This window comes from Pleurodeles waltl, chromosome 3_1, assembly GCF_031143425.1.
Source record: "Pleurodeles waltl isolate 20211129_DDA chromosome 3_1, aPleWal1.hap1.20221129, whole genome shotgun sequence".
Classification (NCBI taxonomy): Eukaryota; Metazoa; Chordata; class Amphibia; order Caudata; family Salamandridae; genus Pleurodeles; species Pleurodeles waltl.
The window spans coordinates 871,943,744-871,968,154 of record NC_090440.1 but is presented as its reverse complement, the minus strand read 5'-3'; the positions used below and the strand labels follow the sequence as shown (position 1 = coordinate 871,968,154).

General features: G+C 44.9%; 1 protein-coding gene across 6 annotated transcripts in view; it reads right to left on the bottom strand.

The window, feature by feature from the left end:
* Positions 1-3,790: 3,790 nt before the first annotated feature.
* Positions 3,791-24,411, bottom strand: part of AGO4 (argonaute RISC component 4) — a 421,284-nt gene continuing 400,663 nt past the window's right edge. For all 6 annotated transcript variants that reach the window (XM_069223826.1, XM_069223825.1, XM_069223829.1 and 3 more), the window contains one exon: positions 3,791-7,214. In XM_069223826.1, coding sequence (XP_069079927.1) covers positions 7,106-7,214 — 109 coding nt within the window. In that variant the 3' untranslated portion in view covers positions 3,791-7,105. The remainder of the gene's footprint in view (positions 7,215-24,411) is intronic.

Sequence of the window (24,411 nt, the reverse complement as noted above, 5' to 3'; positions counted from 1 at the left end):
CCCAGGGACCGAGCAGTGTCCAAGTCAGCCTGGACGGCCTGTAATGCATCATCTACATGCTTGCCGAAGAGAGACTCCATCGTACGGCATAACTAGAATCCTGGACTGTACCTCTGGTCTGAAAGAGGTCGCTTTTAACCAACCTTGGTGGCATAACACAGCTGCTTCCACCAGCTGACGAAAACCCGTGGAAGCTATATCCAGGGCGCAGTCGATTATCTCCTCAGAAGTACGTTCTCCTTCCTGCAGGATTTTCCGTGCCTCAAACTGTTTGTTCTCAGGAATGAGATCTATGAAGGTGTTCATATCAGACCACATCTGGCGATCATAGCGACCCAAAATCACTAGAGAGTTAGCTGCACTGACAGTTATAGCTGACATGGACGAAAATCTCTTGCCCACAATGTCCAGTCGTCTGCCTCCCTTATCAGGAGGAGTAGATATAGACGTTGATGGATTCTTAGAACGCCTTTGGGCAGCTTGGGAGATGACAGAATCTGGCCTTAAATGGCCTGTCAAACACGCTGGAGAGTCCTGTGTTACCTTGTACATCTTATCAAGTTTCTGTGGAACTGTCGCTGGATTCTGCATGATCTTGACGCCTTCACTCCAACTAAAGTCTATAATAGGAATTGCTCTCACAGAATTTCTTGCCTGTTCTTTGAAGTCGTGGAGAAAGCATTCAGACTGTGAGCCCGGAGTTGGCAAGTAAAATCGTGTGGCCGCTCTATCCATCAAGTTGTGAAAACCACCTATATCCTCCGGTGGAGAATCTGATGGATTAAGAGGTAGTGGTGAAGGAGTAGGAACTAAATAATCGTCCTATTCATCACTAGGATGTTGTGGTGTTGAAATCTCTCCTTCATCCCCTGACGAAGAAACATCTCTGGGGGGAGCGGCTGTGGTAGAATGTGGTGTAAGCCTGGGAGTTGCTGGAGGTATACTCCTTGGTGTAACAGGAGAGGTTGGAAGAGGTGGCTGTTCCTCCGCTGAGGTTGGGAACCTCCTCTTATAATCCTGCAAGTCCTAAATCAAGGAGGCAGGCATCTGCAGTGTCTCTTGGCTGATGTGGAGGTTCGTAATAGCATCTTTACTGAGAATAATAAGGTTGGTATTGTTGTTCGTACTCATCATCCTCCTCCTCCTGATACTCAACATGCAACTGGGATGAGCTGTGTGCATCACCAAACGGGCCTTCATCGGACTCCTCCCAGACAAGATGACTAGGAAGCAAGGTTGTTACCTTACTTGGTGAAGTATCATGCAGATAGATTGTAGACCTAGACATCGCCGTAATCTTAACTGTAGCGTGAAGGTCAGGAGACCCAGAGGAAATAGGAATCACATCCTGGCTTACAGCTACTATAGGAATCGTCTATGGTGTTGATGACGAATTGGTGTCATGGACGATTTCTCCATTAACAACGGTCTCGTCGACTGTACTCTCACAGACTCTGTTGTCGTCGACGGTACTCAGTGTCGTGGTTGACAGTACTCACAGACTGTTGTCGACGGTACTCTCACAGACTGTCGTTGATGGTACTCAGAAACTGTGTCCTCGACGGTACTCACACAGACTCTCGTCAACGATACTCTTGTCAACGATGTCATCAATGACGTTCTCGGCGACAATGGTGTGACAGTGGTCTAATTGAAGGAATAGAAGCCTTTACCACATATGTCAATGTAGTCGACGGTCTCGTCGACAAGGTGGTGGAGACGGTTGATGTGGAAACCACCGTCGTAGTCACTGTCGTCGACGGTTCTGTCGTCGACTTAAATTTGAGAGATACCTTTTTAGAGGTGGAAGGCTCTGATGAAGGAGAACGGTGAGAGGACTCCTTTTTGCGACGGAAAGGATGGCTCAAATGAAATTGAGCTTTGTATGCCCATAATGCACCATAAAGAGGGTGCTGCGTGGCGTTTTCTGGATCCCAGTCTGCTCCTGGTCCTCAGATCTGGACCTTTTATGAGGCCTTTCTGAATCACTCCTCACCTGAAGTACAGGATTTTGCCTGTAACCAGGGCAACAGTCTTCCTTCTCGGTCTCTAAGGGTCTTGGCAGAGAAAGTGCGGCATATCTTGCAATCTTTCACCTGATATACAGGATATAAGCAGTATAAACAGTCTATGTGGATCATCCACATGCAACTTTTTCTTGCCACAGGTCTTACAAGGGCAGAAAAGCCCTTTCCTGGACAAATCCAACATTTTCTGAGAGAGCATCTTCCTGTCAGAAGAAGTAAACTGAGCAGACCTCAGGGAGACTCCCTTCACACAACGTGCAGTAGAAAATGTGAGGGAATGAGCCCCTCTGTAGAGTATTCTAGAGGGTGCTGGAGCCTGATTGGTCATGAGTCAAGTTTGGTTCTTTTTACAGAAGGACAAGGATAGGCTATATGAGTGATTTGATTAGCATTATAGCCTATGGAAAAAATGTGCTTACTGCTTTTTCATGTACCATGGGACTCCCACTTCGACAGGGAGGATTCAAGCATGTGAATTTATGAAAGATCCAATACTGGATAACCTGCTGAATGGTACCTCTCCCTCAAACAGGCTGCTTTGGCACAGTGAAGTACTGCCATTGTGATGCTGCACTTTGAGAGCTGGCTTGTGGTGTGAAACTGCAATGGAGGATTGACAAGCTGTTCTCTTGTGGGCAACCTTTTCGGTGCTGCCTCTCCTCAAAACGACCCCAGGAACTGCAAAGCACCCATCACCTTTGTGGTTTAACTTTTTTCATGCTTTGCAATTAGCCCACTGCCAGCCTGAAGCAATTCTCTCCATCAAAGGGAAAGTTAATTACTGCTACCTGCACTTCTTGATTCAACCCAGACACCCTCAACCAGGCATGGCTTCTTAAGGTGGGGCCTGCACATATTTGTCTGCTAACTATTATCTGTTGTATACAGTGCAGATTTTAGACAAGTGTTACAGGCAGTCTTGCCCTCCTGGATGACTGCCTTTGCCATCTTCCATTACTGCTCTGGGAGATGTAATATTAATTTTGCCATCTCCTCCGAATCCTGGTGCCCATACTTGCTGCAGTACATTACAGTTGGCAATTTGCTACTAGGCGGCAGTAGACTTCTCTATTCTCCACCATCTCCATCTTTTAACTCTCCCTGTATGGTGGGGGCCCTGTGGTGGTGGGTGCATTGACTCTTGGGTGCTATGGCGATGATGGTGGAATATGCCCCAATGTTAACCATGATGTGCGTTGGGTCACACTGAAAGATTATATAATTATCTATCCAGTTATTTACTGCCTTGGTTGAGCCTGCCTGCAGGCCTCTCATCCCTAATCTAGGATATTATGATGCATTGAAAGGAACAGATTTTTTTCTTAGGGTTTGGTAGGAGGGTCTCAAAGGGAACCAGATTCTGTCCATTCCTCCTCCACTTGTACCCAGAGGTGTCTTCTGTCCTTTTAGCCTGGGCGTTGCACACCATGTTGAGGGGAGTGAAGGTCTGGAGGGATATTTATCTACTGCTTTTTCAGGGAAGTCAATCTCCAAGTTGTGCCACCCTTCTCTGTAGGGTGTGATAGTCAGAAAAATACCAGGCACTATTCCGGACCCAATGATGCACACCAAGTGAATGTAGAAATGTTTCAGGATGCAAAACTAGTTTTAAACGACTAAGTAATAAAATCAAAGATGTTAAGCAAGGTACAGAAAAAGTGCCAACCACTGCATTGGATGGAGTCCAGGCACGACCAAGTCATTTGATGGTACAAACACCCAGCCATATTGTTAATAGACACCACGAAAGACGTTGAACAGAGTAACATAGGAAATTCATTATATTTTTATTTTTAAGACGAACACAAAATATCCCTGCAGGCTAAAAAACAAAATAGAAAAACTTTATACAGCCAGCATTTTATCTTAGCAACGTAAAGCTGCTATGTTTTACTTTATACATAGAAGGGGATGGAAATAGAAAGTTGTACCTCGTATTGCTATAAACATACATCCAAGTCAAGTTCAATAAAAATTAAAACATTACAACTCTAGCAACAATCCAGAAACAAAATAATTACATCGAATGTTGAATGAACAAATGCAAAATATTTTACTATGATCTGACCACAGATGCATCAATTGCTCACTACAGAAATGTCACCAACATTTCAAATTAACATGTTAATCTTTGTGGCGTTTCACAAAATCTTACCGTAAGTGTGACCAACAGAAGAACCCCCCCCCCCCCCACCCCCCCAAAATCAGAAGTAGAGATACAGTGCCCTTTGACTCTACCTTCGGGGGGAAAAAAAAAAATGAAAGGAGTGCTGCATATGCCTTGGGGCACGACCATAATTACATCTATGCATATTGGGTGGCAAAAGTGGAAAGATCATGTATTAACACTGCATCTGGCATTGAGCAGAGTCTCACCTCTACCCTATGAAACATTTGAGGTTCTGATTATCTGGAAAATACATGTTTATCTGAAACACAAAGATGAACTCTGTGCAAAGAACATTCACCTTAAGGAGCAAAAGACTTTATATTCCTTTGGATATACTCAATGTTCCAATACCGAAAAAAAGAATTAGGAGGGAGAATCTTCACCACCTCAAACCTTGATGAACTGCTAACATTTAGCCATCTCCCACACAATATTTTCATAATTCACGTTATTGAAAGCTTTCAACGTATTTTGTAAGACCTTAAAGCAGAACTGGTTTAAACAAAGTACTTGTGAGTTTCAACAGGATGTGAGAAACTTTTGTCCCAGCTAGAACATATTTCTGGCATTTGGGACTTAAAATGCTACATAGAAAATACACCACAAAACCGAATCACCAGACAGGATTTATTTAAAATAAATCCGCTAAAAGCTACAGAATGCACATCATCCCACTGATTGACACATGCAAGACCACCACCCAGGCTCCTATGGTGTAGAGGAGGACGGGTGTTCAGATAGTTTCACGCTGAAAACAATATTTAAAAATAGACAATGTCCTTACAAATTCACAATAATATTGATAGAACATGAAATTTAGTAATACAAAGATAAATAACCAATTTAAGACCCCTTATCTTAAAAAAAAAAAATCTTAAATAAAAAATATTTTAAAATCTTACTCATTTTGGCTCTTCCCAAAAGATAAAGATTCCTAAAACAAAATTGTCAGAAAGCATTACTGTGAACTAGATGTGCCATAAACTGCACAGAATGAGGTCTTCCAATCATGGAGACACATGCATGCAAGGGCTTGGCACAATTTGCCAGCCTATGGGTAACTCGCATTGTATTTATTAACTAGCTCTATCGTATTGAGATTTGTAGTCTAAGCAGCAAGCTTCTCCCAGTCTATGCATAACGCCTGAAATAAAAACAAAAATACTAAAAAGAAAGGTGCACTGACACTGCAATAAATTATTTCTTCAAAAGTACTGCAAGCTTCTCCCTCACTTGGACCTTCCCCACTCCGTGGGTCAGCAGGCAAAGCTTTCACTTTATAAGTCTTCCCTTTGAGCCCCTCCCTGAACAAATCTAAGCAGCAATAAGGCCCATAAGCAGCAAATTGTCTTTCAGACCACCCGCTACACAAGCCAGACATTTGCTTTATATGTAGTTGGATAACATTAACGTATTTGCTAGACAATCTGGGAGGCAGTCATTTTGGCCTCTACAAAGATCTGATGCGTTTTTGAACCCTCAGTTCTTGAAAGTTTATTTTCATGTGTACATGTTTGAAAATATTTAACAGCAACTGCATCATAATTCTTTAGAAATGTAAACCTGTAACTATATACAAATTTCTTTACACAAATCATAAAAAGTGAAAAAGACCTCGTGAAGGACTGACTGAAAGCACAACCTTTTTTCAAGCATCAGATCCACTAAAGTTTAGAAGACTGTGTTGCAACGGTTTCCACTCAGTTCATCCAGTATTGCCTGTATCCTACTGATATACCGATAAGATTTAACACCTAAAATCACAAAAGCGCACAAAAGGATTTGTGGTGATGTAGCAGTACCAATAATGCCATTAACACATGATTGAATACAATATAGCTTGCCCAATGAATTCAGTAACAAATGCTGGTTCAAGTTGCCTCGCCACTTTGATGATAAATAAAACATACTGAAAACTCAAGACAAGTATCTACTCACTATACTCCCAGCTACAAGCTCCTACAATAATCTGCAAGAATCATGAAGACAGTACTGGGTTCCAAAGTAACTGGCATTGCCACAAAGTAATCCGAAAAGATTTGGCTGAAATCTGATTTAAACTTCGTCTCCAAAATATAAAATACTTTATTATCTTGATGTGTCAAGAGTTATTGCAAACACGATGAACTGTAGATTGCTAGGACTACACAGCAGCATAAGATGGGCGTTTTGTAGGTGAACAGGAAGTTCAATTTGGCAGCCAAGGCTTCAAGAGGAGAAGAACGGACGTTGTCGAAACTACGGCAGATCTACTTCCTGCAAGCGTTATTGTTCAGTATGAAAAGTTCATTAGCAAGCTGCTCTTTACATATTTCACAGAAAAAAAAAGAAAAAAAAACTTATTTGAATCCATCGCATAGTGCAATAATTGCTTTTGCAAATTGTATTTGCACCAGTACATGTCTGTTGAGATCACATGACACTGGTAAAACCTGACGAATTGCCAAACACTGCCAAAGTTAAAACAATCATTAAAATATTTACAGTAGAAGTCGAAAATGTGCATCAAAAAGTCCGTGCCCCAAAGTGACAGAATTTGTTCAAGACGGAGTTCAACGGTGAGGTGGAGGAGCTGGTAAAATATCAATATATTAAAAATTAAAAACAAAAAAAACAAATCAGTCCTTTTAAATTGCAGTTATCCAGAATGCTTGGCCTTTGCCTTTGAGGTAAAAAGTCAGTTCAATGCTTTAGAACTTAAGTACTTAAAACAAAATCACAACACAAAATGGCTCAACTCTGTGCAGAAAATGTGTGACGTATTCTCAGTGCGACGGTCCACGAGTTTGCTGGTTTAGACGCAGTCCAATATCCACTTTACTCTTATTTGAGCAGTAGATTTTCATTGCGATATTCTCAGGACCGCAGGGTGGGCGATGTGTGCCTTTGTTTGTTGGGTCACCAGTGCTTAAGCAAAATACATTGTGTGCTGGGTGTCGTGGTGAATCTGCACAGCCTTGGCAAGAGCTTGGGGATCCCGTCCATTGCTTTGTCCAGAAACATGGCTGCCTTCTGCGCTGTAAAAACAAGCGACTACACATAAGTAACCCAACATGCAATTTGAGAGAATTCAACAGCTATTAACGTCAACTCTTAACTCAAAAACAGGTAAGAACTTTTGATAATCAGACCTCCAGTTTGTAAACACAAATTTCAAGTATACGAGAGGTATCCTTTACCGAACAAGTGCTGGCAAAGCCACTATACGAGATCAAATTGGCATTGTCCGTTTTTTTTTTTTTTTAGGCATGGTGCACAGCAGCGCTGCCGCTATGGAACATGGCTGAAAGTAAAGAGAATAAAATTGCTATGACCAAGCCAAATAGTCCTCTCGTACCATTTGGTTTTGTCAATTTTTTTAAACGTGTTGCACAGCAGCACTGCCACTGTGCAACTGGCAACGACTCGGCGCCCGTTTCCCTTTACTTTCAGCTATGTTGCACCATGTGTGCAGCAAATGTATTACCCTAAAGGATCATCTCGTCTTATATCGCTATTAAACCAATGTTACAAATTACACAGACCATATGATGAGCAAACGCACTGAATTCAACCCTCATTCATTAATGTCCTTACCCAAATATGAGTGTTCGTTTTAGCAACCTGAGACATAGGATGCACGGAAACAGCACAACAAAAATTCAGACCAATGAGCTGGATGTTGCATACTAATCTCTGCAGAAATTATATAAAGTACTGCGTTAACCTACTGCCTTATATCCAGTGCTTGAAATGGAAAAGTAGAAGTGCAGGTACCCCGTACCAGACGATCTGCTTGTTTCTGAGTAGTGCCAGTACTCTCTAATTAAAACATTGTGTTTTTCATGAGAAGTGCAGGTACTTTCACTCTCCAAATAAAGAAGTTCCAGTACTCAGTACCGGCCCATTTAAAGCACTGCTTATATCACTGACCACTGTTGAGTCTCTAATGTAGTTACTAACGATCGGAAATAATGTGCATATGCCCTCCGATAGGAGGAAACCCTTCCTGTGTGTAACAAACCACGAAATCCCGACAATCCTGGCACCTCGAATGTAATTAGAAAACATTTCTGCCAGTTGAATTAGGATAGTCCTGAACCACAAACCCCATTACTGCCGCACAATCTTGGCACCTGGAAAGCCACTTCAGCTTGGTTTCAAAACAGGCCTGCTCCAAACTCGTGAACTCTGAAGGGGTGGATTGGAACAATGGGATTAATGCTAATACAACTTGATGTTTTATCACCCAGGGAAGACTGACAGGCTGGGAGAGTTCATGTGCAACTTAAGGTGTAATTATCAGATGAGCACAAAATTTCTTCAGCAGACGCATGACCATACTGTAGGGGACTGGGCTTTTTGTTGCTGTACCCCACATTTTTTGCCTGGTATTTGATGCAACTTTGACTGAAGTGCACTGGGTCTCTGCCAACCAGGTCCCCTGTGCCAGTGTTCCTTGCCCAAACACTGTCCAATTGGCAACTCCTTTAGCACTCTCTGTAAGTCCCTAGTGAATGGTAGCCCTGGTAGCCAGGTCCTGGGGTACTGAGGAAGGTCCCTAAGCATTTAAGCACAAATTATGCCACCCTAAGGAACCCCTCCCCTAACACATGACAGACTGCCACCTCCGGCTTCGTGTCTAGGTTCAGACAAAAGTGAAAACGCATGTCTCACATCCCTGTGTACCATGTCCCCTACCACTGCATGTAATATCTAAGTCACCCCTACAGCAAGCCTGACAGCCCTAAGACAGAGTGCTCAATATTACATGTGAGGGCATACCTGCATGAACAGATATGCCACTGTGCTGGTCAGTTCCATTACTGCCAGTGCAAATGACCAGAGGAGCAATTTGAAACCATGTACTGGACACTTATCAGTACGTGTTCCCCAGCTACATGATGGCTTCACTAGAGCTAGGGATGTTTGGTATCACAAATCTTGTATTGGGGAACCCACACTGATGCCAGTGTTGGATTTGTTAATAGATGCACCCAGTGGGCACCTCAGAGGTGCCCCCTGAAAAGCTACCAGGCTCTGGTGTACTCGCTGCAGGTTCTGCCAGCCTGCCACCCAAGACCCCATTCTGGGCCCCTATGGTGAGAGACCTCTGCTCTCAGGAGGTCCAGAACAAAAGCCTGCTGGGAAGAGGGTGTAACCCCCCCCCCCCCCCCAACAGGATGGCCTGCTGATTAGCCTTCCTAAGGTGGCAAGTCAGAGCCACAGCAGAAGAGGAGAAAGGAAGCAGCTGACCTGGTACCGACCCTGCCAGCCTGCTTGGTGCAGATTTCAGCAAGGGATGGAATGTCAACTTGTCCTGCAGCTGTGACTCCAGAAATGCAGGAGGACTGCCTGCATTCAATAAAGACTCAAGACCTGCTGTGAACAGCAGGCCTGCTATCCAAAAAAGGGACTCTGAAGCCTCTGGAACCTCCAAAACCTGAAACCTGAAGTCACCACTGCACCTGCCATCTCCAACCCAAGTCGAAATGGACTGCCAGTGCCAACAACGTTCCCCAGCTCCCGGAAGTCCAAGTCCATCGTGGTTTCACCCCTCCTGGACTCCACAAAGCAACCTCTGTGGTGAGAGAAACCAGACACCTAGAACAGCCACTGCACCAGTAGAAGTGGGCCCTTGATGTCAACGAAGTCCCCCAGCTCTCCTGAGCTAGAGTCCACTGTGGTTTCACCCATCCTGGCCTCCCTGACAACGCCTGCAGCCTCGGACCACAGGACCCCTCAACTGCGAGTGCTCCCAGACACAGAAAACTGACACCAAAGCACACATTTGCACCCATCACCCCTGACCCTTGAAGAAGAAGTCCGAAAGGTGCACCTACATCTCCAAGTACCCCAGGTTTGTAACCTACCTGTTGGTTGTCCTCGACTGCCCACTACCCCCGCAAGCCAGAGCCTAAAACCTTTTTCCACAGAGACCAATCTCCACTGAAATACATTGGGCCCCAGACGCCATACTACACTTCTGTACCCGGCCACCCAGTGCTGCCTGGAGTGACCTATTGGTGGGGTTCTGACCCTTGCTCAATACTTGCCTCAAGTTTTGGAGATTGGTCCAGTAAGTCGTCAAACAGTACCTGACTGCACACCTTTTTTCCTCCCATAGGATAACATTGCAGAACTCAGAAATTGCACTAAGTACCCACCTTTTAAAGTTACAAGAATTCCTATTTAAAAGATTATATAACGATACTTGCTATTTTTATAAATTGGTGTGGATCGCCTCCATGAGTTTGGTATGTCATATTTATTTACTATTGTGTGTAAATGTAGATATCTTGCACTTCCCTGTGTTAAGCCTAAGGCTGCTTGACCACTCTACCCCTAAATAGAGCACTTTGGGATTGCAGCGCAAGCCCTGTCCACTCACTGGGGAACCCCTTGACTTGATATTTACATACCAAATCAAAAGCAAGCTTCCTACACACTTAACCACTGATCTTACCACAGCACCATTTTCTGCATACAAAAGATGATCGTTTACAGTGCCTGGAAGACTGGGCAATGCTGGCACCAGTATAACAAAAAGAATGTTCAATTGCAGGTCAAGCAGATGTAAACGCTCAGCAGTGTTTGCGCAACAGCCTCACCATTTCTGAAAGGGAAATGAAAAAGCCTGACTCATCGCTACTGCCAGCAGTCATTTACTGCAGATAATTAAACGTGACAATCAGAAGGTACAGAAAGACATTGCTGAGAGGACGTGGGAGAAGGCAAGCTTTGAAGTAGACCCACAGCTATACTGCTCTATGCCACTGTATGCTATGCCACTCTAAGTAACAATGGTTACTTACCAGGAGTAGTTTTGCAGCTTAAAGAGTTTCTGGATTCACATGCTGTGTATTATTCAGTCACCTAGGGTTTGTGTCTTGAATGCGGTCCTTGTCCTTTTGATTTTTTTTTTTTTTTTGTACAGCCTCTACGTCAACCATTTGGTCCCACTTTGATGTCACATGCAGCTGCTAGAATTCTCTGTGCATGGTAGCGATCTTCAGATTCTCTTTTTTTCATCTCCCCATGTTGGCAAGTCTCATCTCAGAGAGGTGTCTGGGTAGCATATGAATGCCCCTGCAAAACTACTACTACTGTTAAGTAACCATTTACTTTTGCAACAATTTCTAGATTTACATGCTGTTGTACTGACTTGGTAGCTATTTTCCATCTTGCTTGGGAGGTTGGGCTATGATGAGATTGTGTCTGCAAACAGGTGCTTTAGGACTCAATCATCCACATACACCTTTACAAAACATTGTGGTCATCCAAGCCAGCAAAGCTCAGGTGGGACAAAGTGAATACCTTACATATGTCCCCAATGGAGAAACGTGCTATGAAATCAAGGGATGCTTCCCTTTTCCTTGTTGAATGGAATATAGGCAACTCTTCTACTGCAACCCCTGTTGCATGGTGACTATTGTTTGCATTATGCGTCTCCTTATAGGTCTGACTGAAGGAGACAAAAAAAAAAAAAAAAAAAAAAACACACTGGTTGCTCTTCTGGATTATTTTTGTTTTCTGGATATAGTACAACACTGCTCTTCTGGTGTCTAGCGTGTGAAGAGATCTTTCTGCTCTGGATTCTGGAAGAAATCAAGTAGATGTTTACTTTGATGTGGAAAGCCAAAACCATCTTTGTCTGATTTGTGAATTTAGAGGTAAGGCTCTTGTACTGCGAGTGCTTGCAGCTCACTGACCCAAGTGCAGGGAGGTGTTAGCTACTGAGACAGCTATTTTTAGTGTTAAAAACCAAAGCTTTATACTGTGCATTGATTGGCTCAAAGGGATGTTGCATGAGGTGTGCGAGTACAATGTTTAGATTCAATGCAGGGGTAGGAACTGATCAATGATACTATTTATTTTTTCGCCCTTTCTAGGAATATTTTGATGACCTGTGTCTGCCCTGGAGTATACGACAATGCCTACTAGGTGTACTGTGAGTGAGGAGTGTAGAGAGCTGACCTGGAGCGTGGTGAGCACCTATGGTGTTATCACCTTATTATTGAAGTGTAGGCAGTGCCTAGGAAATCAGGGCTCTCTAGAGGTAGCTGTGGACGAGCAGCCAAAACGTATCTAGGAGACATACAAAGCTTATTGAATACCACTATAGTCACAGCACATACACATGAAAGAACCACATAGTGTTACAAAAATAAAGGTACTTTATTACAGTAACACAAATACTAAAATACTGTATAGGCAATATCCCAACTGGAGGGAAGTAAACTTATATACACATTAGAAATCAGTAAATCACAGAGAAAGCAATAGGCCTTGGTAAAAGCAATAGCAAATAATGAGGGCCCTAGGGGAGGACCAATCCATATACTAAAAAAAGTAGAACATGAAAGGCAGTACCCCACCCGAGGAAGTGGAATCAGTAGCAGGGAGCTGGAGGAACCAGGAACCCCAAGAGGTGAGTACCAGAGTGACCACCAGCGACCAGGAGAGCAGAAGTACCTGGTGTCTCCCAAAAACAGGAGGACTTTGGAAAAGGCTCAGGCAAGACCCAGGCAAGACTGGGAGAACCCAAAAGGTGGATCCTGACAGAAGAGGAACTCCAAAGGAAGGGGACCAAGTCCAGTTCCAGATGGCATGCCCAGTTGTGGCAGGACACACTACCCACCCTTGTGTGGATCCAGGACAAAGTTGACGGTGGATGAAGGTCAGCAGTGCAGCACAGAAGCTGAAGAGCGGTCCCAGAAGCGATGCAAGTGATGTCTCACGTCGGTGGTCGAGATGCAGTCAGTTAGTGGTGCTGGAAAACCACCAATAAGCCTCGGCAAATGCAATTATCTGAGAAGGTTTTGCAAGGCTGAAGAGGAACAGCAAGGTCTGGGAGATTCGACCCAAGGAGGTGAGTCTGTGGTGACCCTCAGCAGCTGAGTCACAAGAGGAGGCAGCTCTCACAGGCAACCCACTAGCAGCAGGCGTCACAGTGAGGCCCACTCAGCACACATGGAAGAGTGTCGCACATCACTGGAGCAGCAGGCAAGAGACTGTACTTTGCAGGATGAAGTGCTGGGGGAACGAGGCTACATGGAGCCTGAAGATCCCTTGGAGGAGGAACAAACAAGCCTTGGTAGCTGCAAGAGTCGCAGTGCACAGGGGTACTGTCCGGCAAGGGCTTAGTCTACCAAGTTGGAAAGGTGGTAGAGAGGACCAAGGGGACCACGGGGACCACTCCAGACCACCACCTGTGATGCAGGATCCACGCAGCCTGCCGTTGCAGTTGGTGCCTGTGTATGCAGGGGAGTGATTCCTTCACTCCAAGGGAAATTCCTTCTTACTTCTTATGCAGGCTGAAGACTCGTCACCCTCAAAGGACGAACAGCCAGGGAAATGTTGCAGTTGCTGGAACAAGCCAGAGAATGAAAATGTCACTTACCCAGTGTACATCTGTTCGTGGCATTAGTCGCTGCAGATTCACATGTTTGGCACAGTCCGCTGCCTGGTGTTGGGCTCGGAGTATTACAAGTTGTTTTTCTTCGAAGAAGTCTTTTTGGTCACGGGACCGAAGGACTCCTCCCTGTTCGGCTCCATTGCGCATGGGCGTCGACTCCATCTTAGATTGTTTTCCCCGCAGAGGGTGAGGATGGAGTTGTTTGGTATAAATAGTGCCCATGCAATGGAGTGAATATGTATGTACGTTAAGAGTTTATAATAATTATTTACAAATGTTCAGATGTTTAAGATTTATGATCTACTTCTAAACGGCTACAGGCTTCCCGGGGAGGTGGGAGGGTACATGTGAATCTGCAGCGACTAATGCCACGAACAGATGTACACTGGGTAAGTGACATTTTCAGTTCGATGGCATATGTTGCTGCAGATACACATGTTTGGCATAGACTATAAAGCAGTTACCTCCCCTAAAAGCGGTGGTTTAGCCTGTAGGAGTTGAAGTAGTTTGGAATAATGTTCTTAGTACAGCTTGGCCCACTGTAGCTTGTTGTGCATTTAGTACGTCTACACAGTAGTGTTTAGTAAACGTATGAGGCGTAGACCAGGTTGCAGCCTTACATATTTCGCTCATAGGAATGTTTCCTAGAAAGGCCATTGTAGCACCTTTCTTTCTGGTTGAGTGTGCCTTTGGTGTAATAGGCAATTCTCTTTTGGCTTTAAGATAGCATGTTTGAATACATCTGACTATCCATCTAGCAATGCCTTGTTTAGAGATTGGATTTCCTATGTGTGGTTTTTGAAAAGCTATGAACAGTTGTTTTGTTTTCCTGATTAGCTTTGTTCTGTCAATGTAATACATTAGTGCTCTTTTGATGTCTAATGTAAGTAGTGCCCTTTCAGCCACAGAATTTGGTTGTGGGAAGAACACTGGCAATTCTACTGTTTGATTTAAATGGAATGGTGAGATTACCTTTGGCAGAAATTTTGGATTTGTTCTTAGAACTATTTTATTGTTGTGTATTTGAATAAATGGTTCTTGTATGGTAAAGGCCTGTATTGCACTTACTCTTCTGAGGGATGTGATTGCAATGAGAAATGCGACCTTCCAGGTTAGATATTGCATTTCACAGGAATGCATGGGTTCGAAAGGTGGACCCATGATTCTTGTTAAGACGATGTTAAGATTCCATGAAGGAACTGGTGGTGTTCTTGGTGGTATAATTCTTTTTAGCCCTTCCATGAATGCTTTAATAACTGGTATTCTAAATAGAGACGATGAATGAGTAGTTTGTAGGTAAGCAGATATTGCTGCGAGGTGTATTTTTATAGATGAAAAAGCGAGATTTGCTTTTTGCAAATGTAGTAAGTATCCTACTATGTCTTTAGTAGAGGCATGTAATGGTTGTATTTGATTGGCATGGCAGTAGTAAACAAATCTTTTCCACTTAGATGCATAGCAGTGTCTAGTGGAAGGTTTTCTAGCTTGTTTTATGACCTCCATGCATTCTTGTGTGAGGTCTAAGTGTCCGAATTCTAGGATTTCAGGAGCCAAATTGCCAGATTCAATGATGCTGGGTTTGGATGCCTGATCTGTTGTTTGTGTTGTGTTAACAGATCTGGCCTGTTGGGTAGTTTGACATGCGGTACTAGTGAAAGGTCTAGTAGAGTTGTATACCAAGGTTGTCTTGCCCATGTGGGTGCTATCAGTATGAGTTTGAGTTGGTTTTGACTCAACTTGTTTACTAGATATGGAAGGAGAGGGAGAGGGGGAAAAGCGTACGCAAATATCCCTGACCAACTCATCCATAGAGCATTGCCTTGTGATTCGCGGTGTGGGTACCTGGATGCGAAGTTTTGGCATTTTGAGTTTTGTTTTGTTGCGAACAAATCTATCTGGGGTGTTCCCCAAATTTGAAAGTACTTGTTCAGAACTTGGGGGTGAATTTCCCATTCGTGGACTTGTTGGTGGTCTCGCGAAAGGTAGTCTGCTAGTTGGTTTTGTATTCCTGGAATAAATTGTGCTATTAGGCGAATGTTGTTGTGAATCGCCCACTGCCAAATTTTTTGTGTTAGGAGGCACAATTGTGTTGAGTGTGTTCCTCCTTGTTTGTTTAAATAATACATTGTTGTCATGTTGTCTGTTTTGACAAGAATGTATTTGTGTGTTATTATGGGTTGGAAGGCTTTTAATGCTAGAAATACTGCTAACAGTTCTAGGTAATTGATATGAAATTTTGTTTCGTGTATATCCCATTGTCCTTGAATGCTGTGGTGATTGAGGTGTGCTCCCCACCCTGTCATGGAAGCATCTGTTGTTATAACGTATTGAGGCACTGGGTCCTGAAATGGCTGCCCTTTGTTTAAATTTTTGCTGTTCCACCATAGAAGCGAGAGGTATGTTTGGCGGTCTACCAACACCAGATCTTGAAGTTGACCCTGTGCCTGTGACCATTGTGATGCTAGACACTGTTGTAAGGGTCGCATGTGTAGTCTTGCGTTTGGGACAATGGCTATGCATGATGACATCATGCCTAGAAGTTTTAGCACAAATTTTGCTTGTATCTTTTGGTTTGGAAACATAGCACTTATTACCTTGTGGAATGCCTGCACTCTTTGTGGACTTGGAGTGGCAATTCCTTTTGAAGTGTTGATGGTTGCTCCTAGATATTGTTGTGTTTGACACGGTTCTAGGTGTGATTTTGTATAGTTGATGGAAAACCCCAGTTTGTGAAGGGTTTGTATGACAAATGTGGTGTCGTTTGCGCATTTTTTTACTGTGTTGGTCTTGATTAGCCAATCGTCTAGGTAAGGGAACACATGTATCTGTTGTCTCCTGATGTGTGCTGCTACTACTACTGCTAGACATTTTGTGAACACTCTTGGTGCAGTTGTTATTCCGAATGGCAACACCTTGAATTGGTAATGTATTCCTTTGAATACGAACCGTAGGTACTTTCTGTGAGAAGGGTGTATTGGTATATGAAAGTACGCATCCTTTAGGTCTAATGTGGTCATGTAATCTTGCTGTTTGAGCAGTGGAATGATGTCTTGTAGTGTGACCATGTGAAAATGGTCCGATATGATATAGGTATTTAGTGTCCTGAGATCTAATATTGGTCTTAATGTTTTGTCTTTTTTTGGAATTAGAAAGTACAGGGAGTAAACTCATGTGTTTTTTTGTTGTACTGGTACTAACTATTGCATCCTTTTGCAGTAGTGCTTGAACTTCTAGTCCTAAAAGTTCTAAATGTTGTGGTGACATTTTGCGTGTTTTGGGGGGGATGTTTGGTGGGAAGTTGTGGAATTCTATGCAATAGCCATGTTGGATTATTGCTAATACCCAATTGTCTGTTATAATCTGTTGCCAAGATTGGTAGAATTGGCTTAGTCTTCCCCCCACTGGTGTTGAGTGAAGGGGTTGCGTGACTTGAAAGTCACTGTTTAGGTGGAGGTGTTTTTGGAGTCTGGAATCTTCCCCTACTCCTTGGGAATTGACCCCCCCTATATCCCCTGAAACCTCCCCTTTGGAAGGAACCCTGATATGGTGTGGTTCTTGTTTGTTGGCTGGTGGTGTCTGTGGGTTGGCCACGAAACCCCCCTCTAAATGGAGTTTTTCTGAAAGAGCCTCTGCTCTGCGGGGAGTAGAGTGCGCCCATGGCCTTGGCCGTGTCTGTGTCCTTTTTAAGTTTTTCAATGGCTGTATCCACTTCAGGGCCAAAAAGTTGTTTTTCGTTGAAGGGCATATTAAGGACAGCCTGCTGGATTTCAGGTTTGAAGCCTGAAGTGCGGAGCCAAGCGTGTCTCCTTATGGTGACAGCAGTGTTGACTGTTCTCGCTGCAGTATCGGCTGCGTCCAGTGAAGAGCGGATTTGATAGTTGAAGAGGGACAAACGATCTCAAACAATTTGCTGCGCCCTTTTTTGGTATTCTTGGGGAAGATGGTCTACGAGAAGTTGCATCTCATCCCAGTGAGCGCGGTCATATCTGGCCAGCAGCGCTTGAGAATTTGCGATGCGCCACTGGTTGGCTGCCTGTGATGCTACTCTTTTCCCTGCCGCATCAAATTTTCTGCTTTCTTTGTCCGGAGGTGGGGCGTCACCAGATGTATGGGAATTTGCTCTTTTGCGAGCTGCCCCTACTACTACGGAGTCAGGTGGTAACTGCGAAGTAATAAACACTGGATCTGTGGGTGATGGTTTGTATTTTTTATCCACCCTTGGGGTGATGGCTCTTGATTTTACGGGCTCTTCAAAAATTTGTTTTGCGTGCCGTAACATCCCCGGTAGCATTGGGAGACATTGATATTGGCTATGTGCAGCCGAGAGGGTGTTAAATAAAAAATCATCCTCTATAGGATCTGAATGCAGTTGGACATTGTGGAATTCTGCAGCCCTAGCCACCAGTTGTGAGTATGAGGTACTGTCCTCTGGCGGTGACGGCTTTGTGGGGTATGAATCTGGATCATTGTCCGGCACTGGGGTGTCGTATAGGTCCCAAGCGTCTTGATCCTGATCATCTTGACTTATGGTAGTTTGCGCTGGTGAGTGCATTTGTGGCGGTGTTTGTGCCGGCGATGCCTGTTGTAGTGGAGAGGGCGGAGGCGTGACTTTTTTGACCACTTTGGCTTGTGGTTGTGCGTCATCCTTGAGGAGACTGATCCTTCTTTTCCTCATTATTGGGGGAAGGGTTGATATCTTCCCTGTGTCTTGCTGGATGTACAGTCTCTTTCGTGTGTAGTCTGATTCTACACTTTGGAGCTCTTGTCCAAATCTGTGCATCTGGCCACTTATTCCTTGTTCCTCTGAGTAGGATGAAGGTGTGGTATTTTTCGGCGCCGAGAGAGAATCTTTTTTCGGTACCGACAGAATTTTTGTTCCTTTCGGCATGGATTCTCGGTGCCGATGTTTTTCGGTGCCGGTATCTTGTCTTTGTCTCTCGGAGCCGCTTTCTCGGCTCCGAGGTTGCTCCATGGCGGTCCCTCGACCGGAGTCGGGTGTCTTCGCTATGGGCGTGCCCTTTTTCGGCGCCTTCGACGGGTCGCCTGTTTTATGGGTCGAGCCATGGCCTGTTGGCAGTGGCGTCCCCTGGGCTTTCGTTTTGTCGATGGTTTTACTTTTCGACGTCTTACTCACAGTTTGTTGCTGTTGTTCGACGTCGGAGTCTCCGGATTCTGATTCCGGAACCGAGAATGTTTCCTCTTCGTCGTCGAAACGTTGTTTTGTCGGCGTGGACGCCATTTGTAGACGCCTGGCTCTTCGGTCCCGGAGTGTTTTTCTGGACCGGAAGGCTCGACAGGCCTCACAGGTATCCTCCTTGTGCTCGGGGGACAAGCACAAGTTACAGACCAAGTGCTGATCTGTATAAGGATACTTACTGTGACATTTTGGGCAGAAACGGAACGGGGTCCGTTCCATCGGCTTCGATGTAGCACGCGGTCGGGCCGACCAGGCCCCGATGGGGGAATCGAAGCTACCCCAAAGTCTTCCGATGATCGGTGTCGATGTACCTAACTATCCCGATACCGAACGGAACAATACCGACGCTTTCTTCCGAGATTCTGACTAACTTTCCGAACCGAAACACGGAGCGAAAAGGAATACGTCCGAACCCGACAGCGGAAAAAAACAATCTAAGATGGAGTCGACGCCCATGCGCAATGGAGCCGAACAGGGAGGAGTCCTTCGGTCCCGTGACCAAAAAGACTTCTTCGAAGAAAAACAACTTGTAATACTCCGAGCCCAACACCAGGCAGCGGACTGTGCCAAACATGTGTATCTGCAGCAACATATGCCATCGAACACCATGTTTCAGAGCAGAGTTGTCATTGAAGTTGCAGATTGTCGGTTCCTGGCGGGTCCAGTTGCAGTCCCAGTGGCCAGAAGATGAAGTAAATGTTGCAGAGGAGTCCTGCTGGAATCTTGCGCGTCAAATCTGAGGACCCACCCAAGAGGAAGGCCCGAAATAGCCCAGGAAGGGAGACTGGTCACCAAGCAGGGTGACAACCTATCAGGAGGGGGGCAGTGACATCACCTACCTGGCTTGGTCACTCAGATGCTCCCAGGGCTCTCTGCTCACCTTGGATTCAAGGTGGCAGAATCATGCGGCCACCTGGAAGAGCTCTGGGCACCATCCCTAAGGTGGTGATGGACAGGGAAGTGGTCACTCCCCTTTCCTTTGTCTAGTTTCGCACCAGAGCAGGGGCCGGAGGTCTCTGGACTGGTGCAAACCAGTTTATGCAATGAGGGCACCAAATGTGCCCTTCAAAGCATACCAGTGGCTTGGGGAGGCTACCCCTCCCAAGCCATGTAACACCTATTTCCAAGGGAGAGGGTATTGCCTCCCACAGGAAATCCTTTGTTCTCCCTTCCTCTGCCTGAGCTGGTCAAACAGCAAGAGGGCAGAAACCTGTCTGATCAGTGGCAGCTGCACGGGCTTTCTGAAAACCCCAGAAGACTGGAAGTAGCAATGCTGGGGATCTTCTAAGGAGACCCCCAGAGTGCATGGAATCATACAGCCAATACTGGCAATAGTACTGGGGTATGATTAACACGCTCGATACCAAACATGCCCAGGTTCGGAGGTAGTGACCAGTGTCCAGTACATGGGTAAAATGGCTTTCCCGCACTTACAAAGTCCAGTGCAATGGAGCTGGAGTTCGTAGGGGCACCTCTGCTTATGCAGGGGTGCCCTCAAACATAGGTACCTACACCCCACCCTCTGAGGTAGGAGGGCCTACCCATAGGGGTGACAGTGACCTGGTGCAGTGACCTGTAGTGAAAGGGTGCATGCACCTTTATAAGCAGGCAGCAATGGCAGGCCTGCAGACACATTTTGCATGGGCTCCCCATGGGTGGCAAAATACATGCTGCAGTCAATGGGGAACCCCTGGTGCTCCAATGCCCTGAGTACCTAAGTACTGGTTAGCAGGATCCCAGTGAACAGTCCAAACACCCTGACCGCAGGCCAAAAGTGTGGGTAACCATGCCAAAAAGAGTACTTTCCTACAAGGAGTATGATAATCCTTAGTCAAGAAGATGGATCAGGTATTCTAACATGGTTGCGTTGTGCATCCAGTTGTGTTCGGGTGCTAGTGTGCCACTGTTTGAAAGACTTCCATTCTGCAGTGTAGCACTGTATAGAGGACAGTCTTCTGGCTTCAACACCTCCTTGGCACTTTCTGCCAAGAGTAGGTGGGCACATTCCAAATCCTCAGGAGTTATTCTGTCCGGCTAATTGGGTGTAGCACTTGGCCCACTCTGCATTGTAAATTTAGTGCAGTTGGTAGGGCTATCCTTCTGCGTTGCATCTGTTCTATTACCTCTAAGTACGAGGTCAGTCTTGCGCACTGCAAGAAGATTAAAATTAGAGTCAGTGTTTGAACTTCTCTATCTTGGGGGACGGGGGGAGAGGGGGTGGGTGGGGGAAATCAGTGGAAAGGTGCACGCAAATGGGCCTGACCAATTTATCAACAGGGAATCCCCCTGCACATGGTGGTTTGAGAGTCTGCCTATTGTGATTTTCTGAATGCTCCACCTTTGTAGTTCCCTGTGTACTTCGCCAGTTACAAACACTAGATCCTCCCAACTCCTGGTCATTTGTGACCAATGTCTCTGTAGCCATTCATGAATTGATCCCATGTGGAGCCTCACATTTGGAATGATGGGAATGCAGGAAACCATCATTACCAACAGTTTTTCCCACTGTTCTCACTGTCAGAGCTGGCTTCTTCTGACAGAGGTGAATCTGCTCGTTCAGTGTGTCAGTCCTCCTCTAGGAAAAAAAGTTGCTTTCTAGGAGTCTAGCCTTGTTCCTAGAAAGAATGTTACCTACCCTATAAGCATCTGTTCATGGCATGTAGTGCTGTAGATTCACATGCTCTGCATAATTCTGCCGTTTAGACTTTGGTCTGGATGTGTGCAGATTGTGTTTCTTTGAAGAAAACCTTTTAAGTCACAAGGTACAGTGACTCCTTCGCGGTGACTGTGCGCATGGGAATCAACTCCATTTTAGACTGTCTTCCCTGCAGCTGGGAGAATAAAGTGTAGAGTAATTATAAGTAATGAGATGTCCATGTGCCCTCCCAAAAAAAAAGTTAATCTACAACACTAAATGCCATGAACAGACGCTTACAGAGTAACATGCCATTTGAGGCCTGCGTGGCTCTAGCTAGACATGCAAAACCGTACAGTAGCCCCTCCCAAAAGCAGTGGCTAACATGTGGGTGTTGGTGGTTTGAAAAAGAGTACGTAGCACTGCCTGACCCCCATTAGCCTGTTGGCATGATAAAACATCCACACAATGTTTGGTGTCAGTGTGCAATGTGAACCACATAGCTGCTTCACATAGATCAGTCATAGGAATGTTTACTAGGAAGACGGGAGCATTAATTGTGTTTTTTTTTTTTTTTACTAAAGGAGTGTGCGCTCCAGGAGGAGTCGGATAAAGTTATTTTGGCTTCAGCATAACAGGTTTGAATGCATTTTACTACCCATCTGGCTATGCCCGATTTGGATAAAGGGTTGCCTTTATGAGGAGGTGAAAAAGCAACCAAAACTTGTATAGTTTTGCTGAAACTTTTAGTTCTTTCAATATAGAACATAAGGACTCGTTTAACATCTAATGTATGGAAAGCCCTTTCTGCAACAGTGTCTGGGGGGGGGGGGGGGGGAGTATCACTGGACACCAACATTGTCCAATCTGGTAACTCGATTGGCTGAGACGAAAATGAGAAGCCACCTTAAGATTGGTGTGGAGAACCACTCTGTAGTTGAAAGAAAGGTTCTTCCAAGTCCAAAGCCTCGAAGTGATGGCAACTAAAAATGACACTTTCCAAGAAAGAAACTGAAGGGGGCATGAGTGTAAGGGTTCAAATGGAGGGACTATTAGTCCTGTGTGAACAGCATTAAGGTGCGGGTGGAACCTATGGTGGAATTTCACTTAAGCCCCTCCATAAAGGCTTTTATGACTGGTATTTTGAATATAGAAATATGTTTCCTATTTTGTAGGTAGGCAACTATTGCAATGAGATGTAATAGTATGGATGTGAACTCTAACCCAGCTTTTTGTAAGTGAAGCAAGTAGCAGACAATGTCTCGTACGGTAGCTTTGAATGGGTTGATGTGTTTTAAGTGATCGTAGCAGATAAAACATTTCCAATTTGCCTCACAGCAAGATATAATGGTATGTTTATGGGCTGCTTTAAGTAAGTCCATACATTCCGGTAGCAAATTAAGGTAGCCAAACTATGACCTCAGGTTGAATGTTTTGACACAAAGCCCATTTCCAAATGGTCTGTGATAGTTGTGAAAGTTGCAGAGACTGTTTTCTGCCCCCCCCCCCCCCCCCCCCCTTCCCCTTTTTTGTAGTTAATACATGGCTGCCATGTTGTCCGCCTGGACTAGGACAACCTTGTGAACGAGGTGAGGAAGGAAAAGCTTTCAAGGCTAGGTGAACAGCTTGAAGCTCAAGGAAATTGATATGGTGAACCTGGTGTCTGAGTACCCATGCACCCTGTATTGTGAGATTTTTAGATGTGTTCCCCATCCTGCAAGTGTTGTCTGTTGAGAGGTGTGGGAAACAGGGTCCAGAAGAGGCACCCCTTCAACATGTTGGTAATTCACCATTGCAGATAATGATAGGTTTGGTGGTCTACCAACACTAGATGCTGTAACTGACCCTGATGAGCTAGATGTTCCTGCGGCAGACGTACGTGTAGACTGGCATGGGGTACTATAGTGATACAGGAGGCCACCATTCCTAGAAAACGCATGACTGTCCTCATTGTTATCTGCTGGTTTGGTTGAAATAGAGGTAAGTGTCTGAAAATTGAGGACTCTTCCAAAATTGGGATAAGCAAACCTGATGTGTGTGCTTAGAATGGCTCCTAGATATGTTTCTATCTGAGGAGGTTGTAGGTGGGACTTGGGAACATTGACTGTGAATCCTAGGCTGCGAAGCATGTCTATTGTTATTTGAGTATACGGTTGATGGGTTGGGACCTTGATAGGGTAATTGTCCAAGAAGGGAAACTGGTATTCACTCTACATGGGCCTGAAAAGATGTTCTTTATCAAAAAGAACATTTAAAATATCTTCTAGGATGTCAGGCTTGAAGCCTGATATATGCAGCCAAGCGTGTCTAAGCAGGATGCTAGTATTAAAGGCTCCTGGCTGCATTGTTGGCATAATCAAGGAGACATCTTATAGACATATTGGATAGGAGTTTATCTTCTGTAATAAGTTCCTGTTTCCTTTGCTCATCCGGGAGATATGGGACGGACTCCTTTATCTCTTCCCACTGAGCATGGTCGTTTCAGGCTAACAGACCCATAAAATTGGTGATGCGCCATTGCTATGCAGACTGGACTGCAACCCTTTCACCCACTGCATCAATTTGCTTGCTTTCTTTGTCAGGTGGTGGGGTATCACCAGACACTTGAGAATTGCCTTTTTCTCCTGCACTGGTGACTATTAGGGAATCAGGTGGTACTTGGCCTTTGATACATAAAACGTCTGGGGGATCCCTTAGGGGAGGTGCCTAAGATAGCATGCTACTTGCCAAAAAGCGCTTCAATGCCTCGTCAGGGGTAGTAAGCGATATAAGGAAAATGTCACTTACCCAGTGTACATCTGTTCGTGGCATGTAGTGCTGCAGATTCACATGCTGTGCATATCCCACCATCTAGTGTTGGGCTCAGAGTGTTACAAGTTGTTTTTCTTCAAAGAAGTCTTTTTCGAGTCACAGGATCGAGTAACTCATCCTCTCGGTCATATTGCACATGGGCATCAACTCCTTTGTTAGATTGATTTCCCGCAG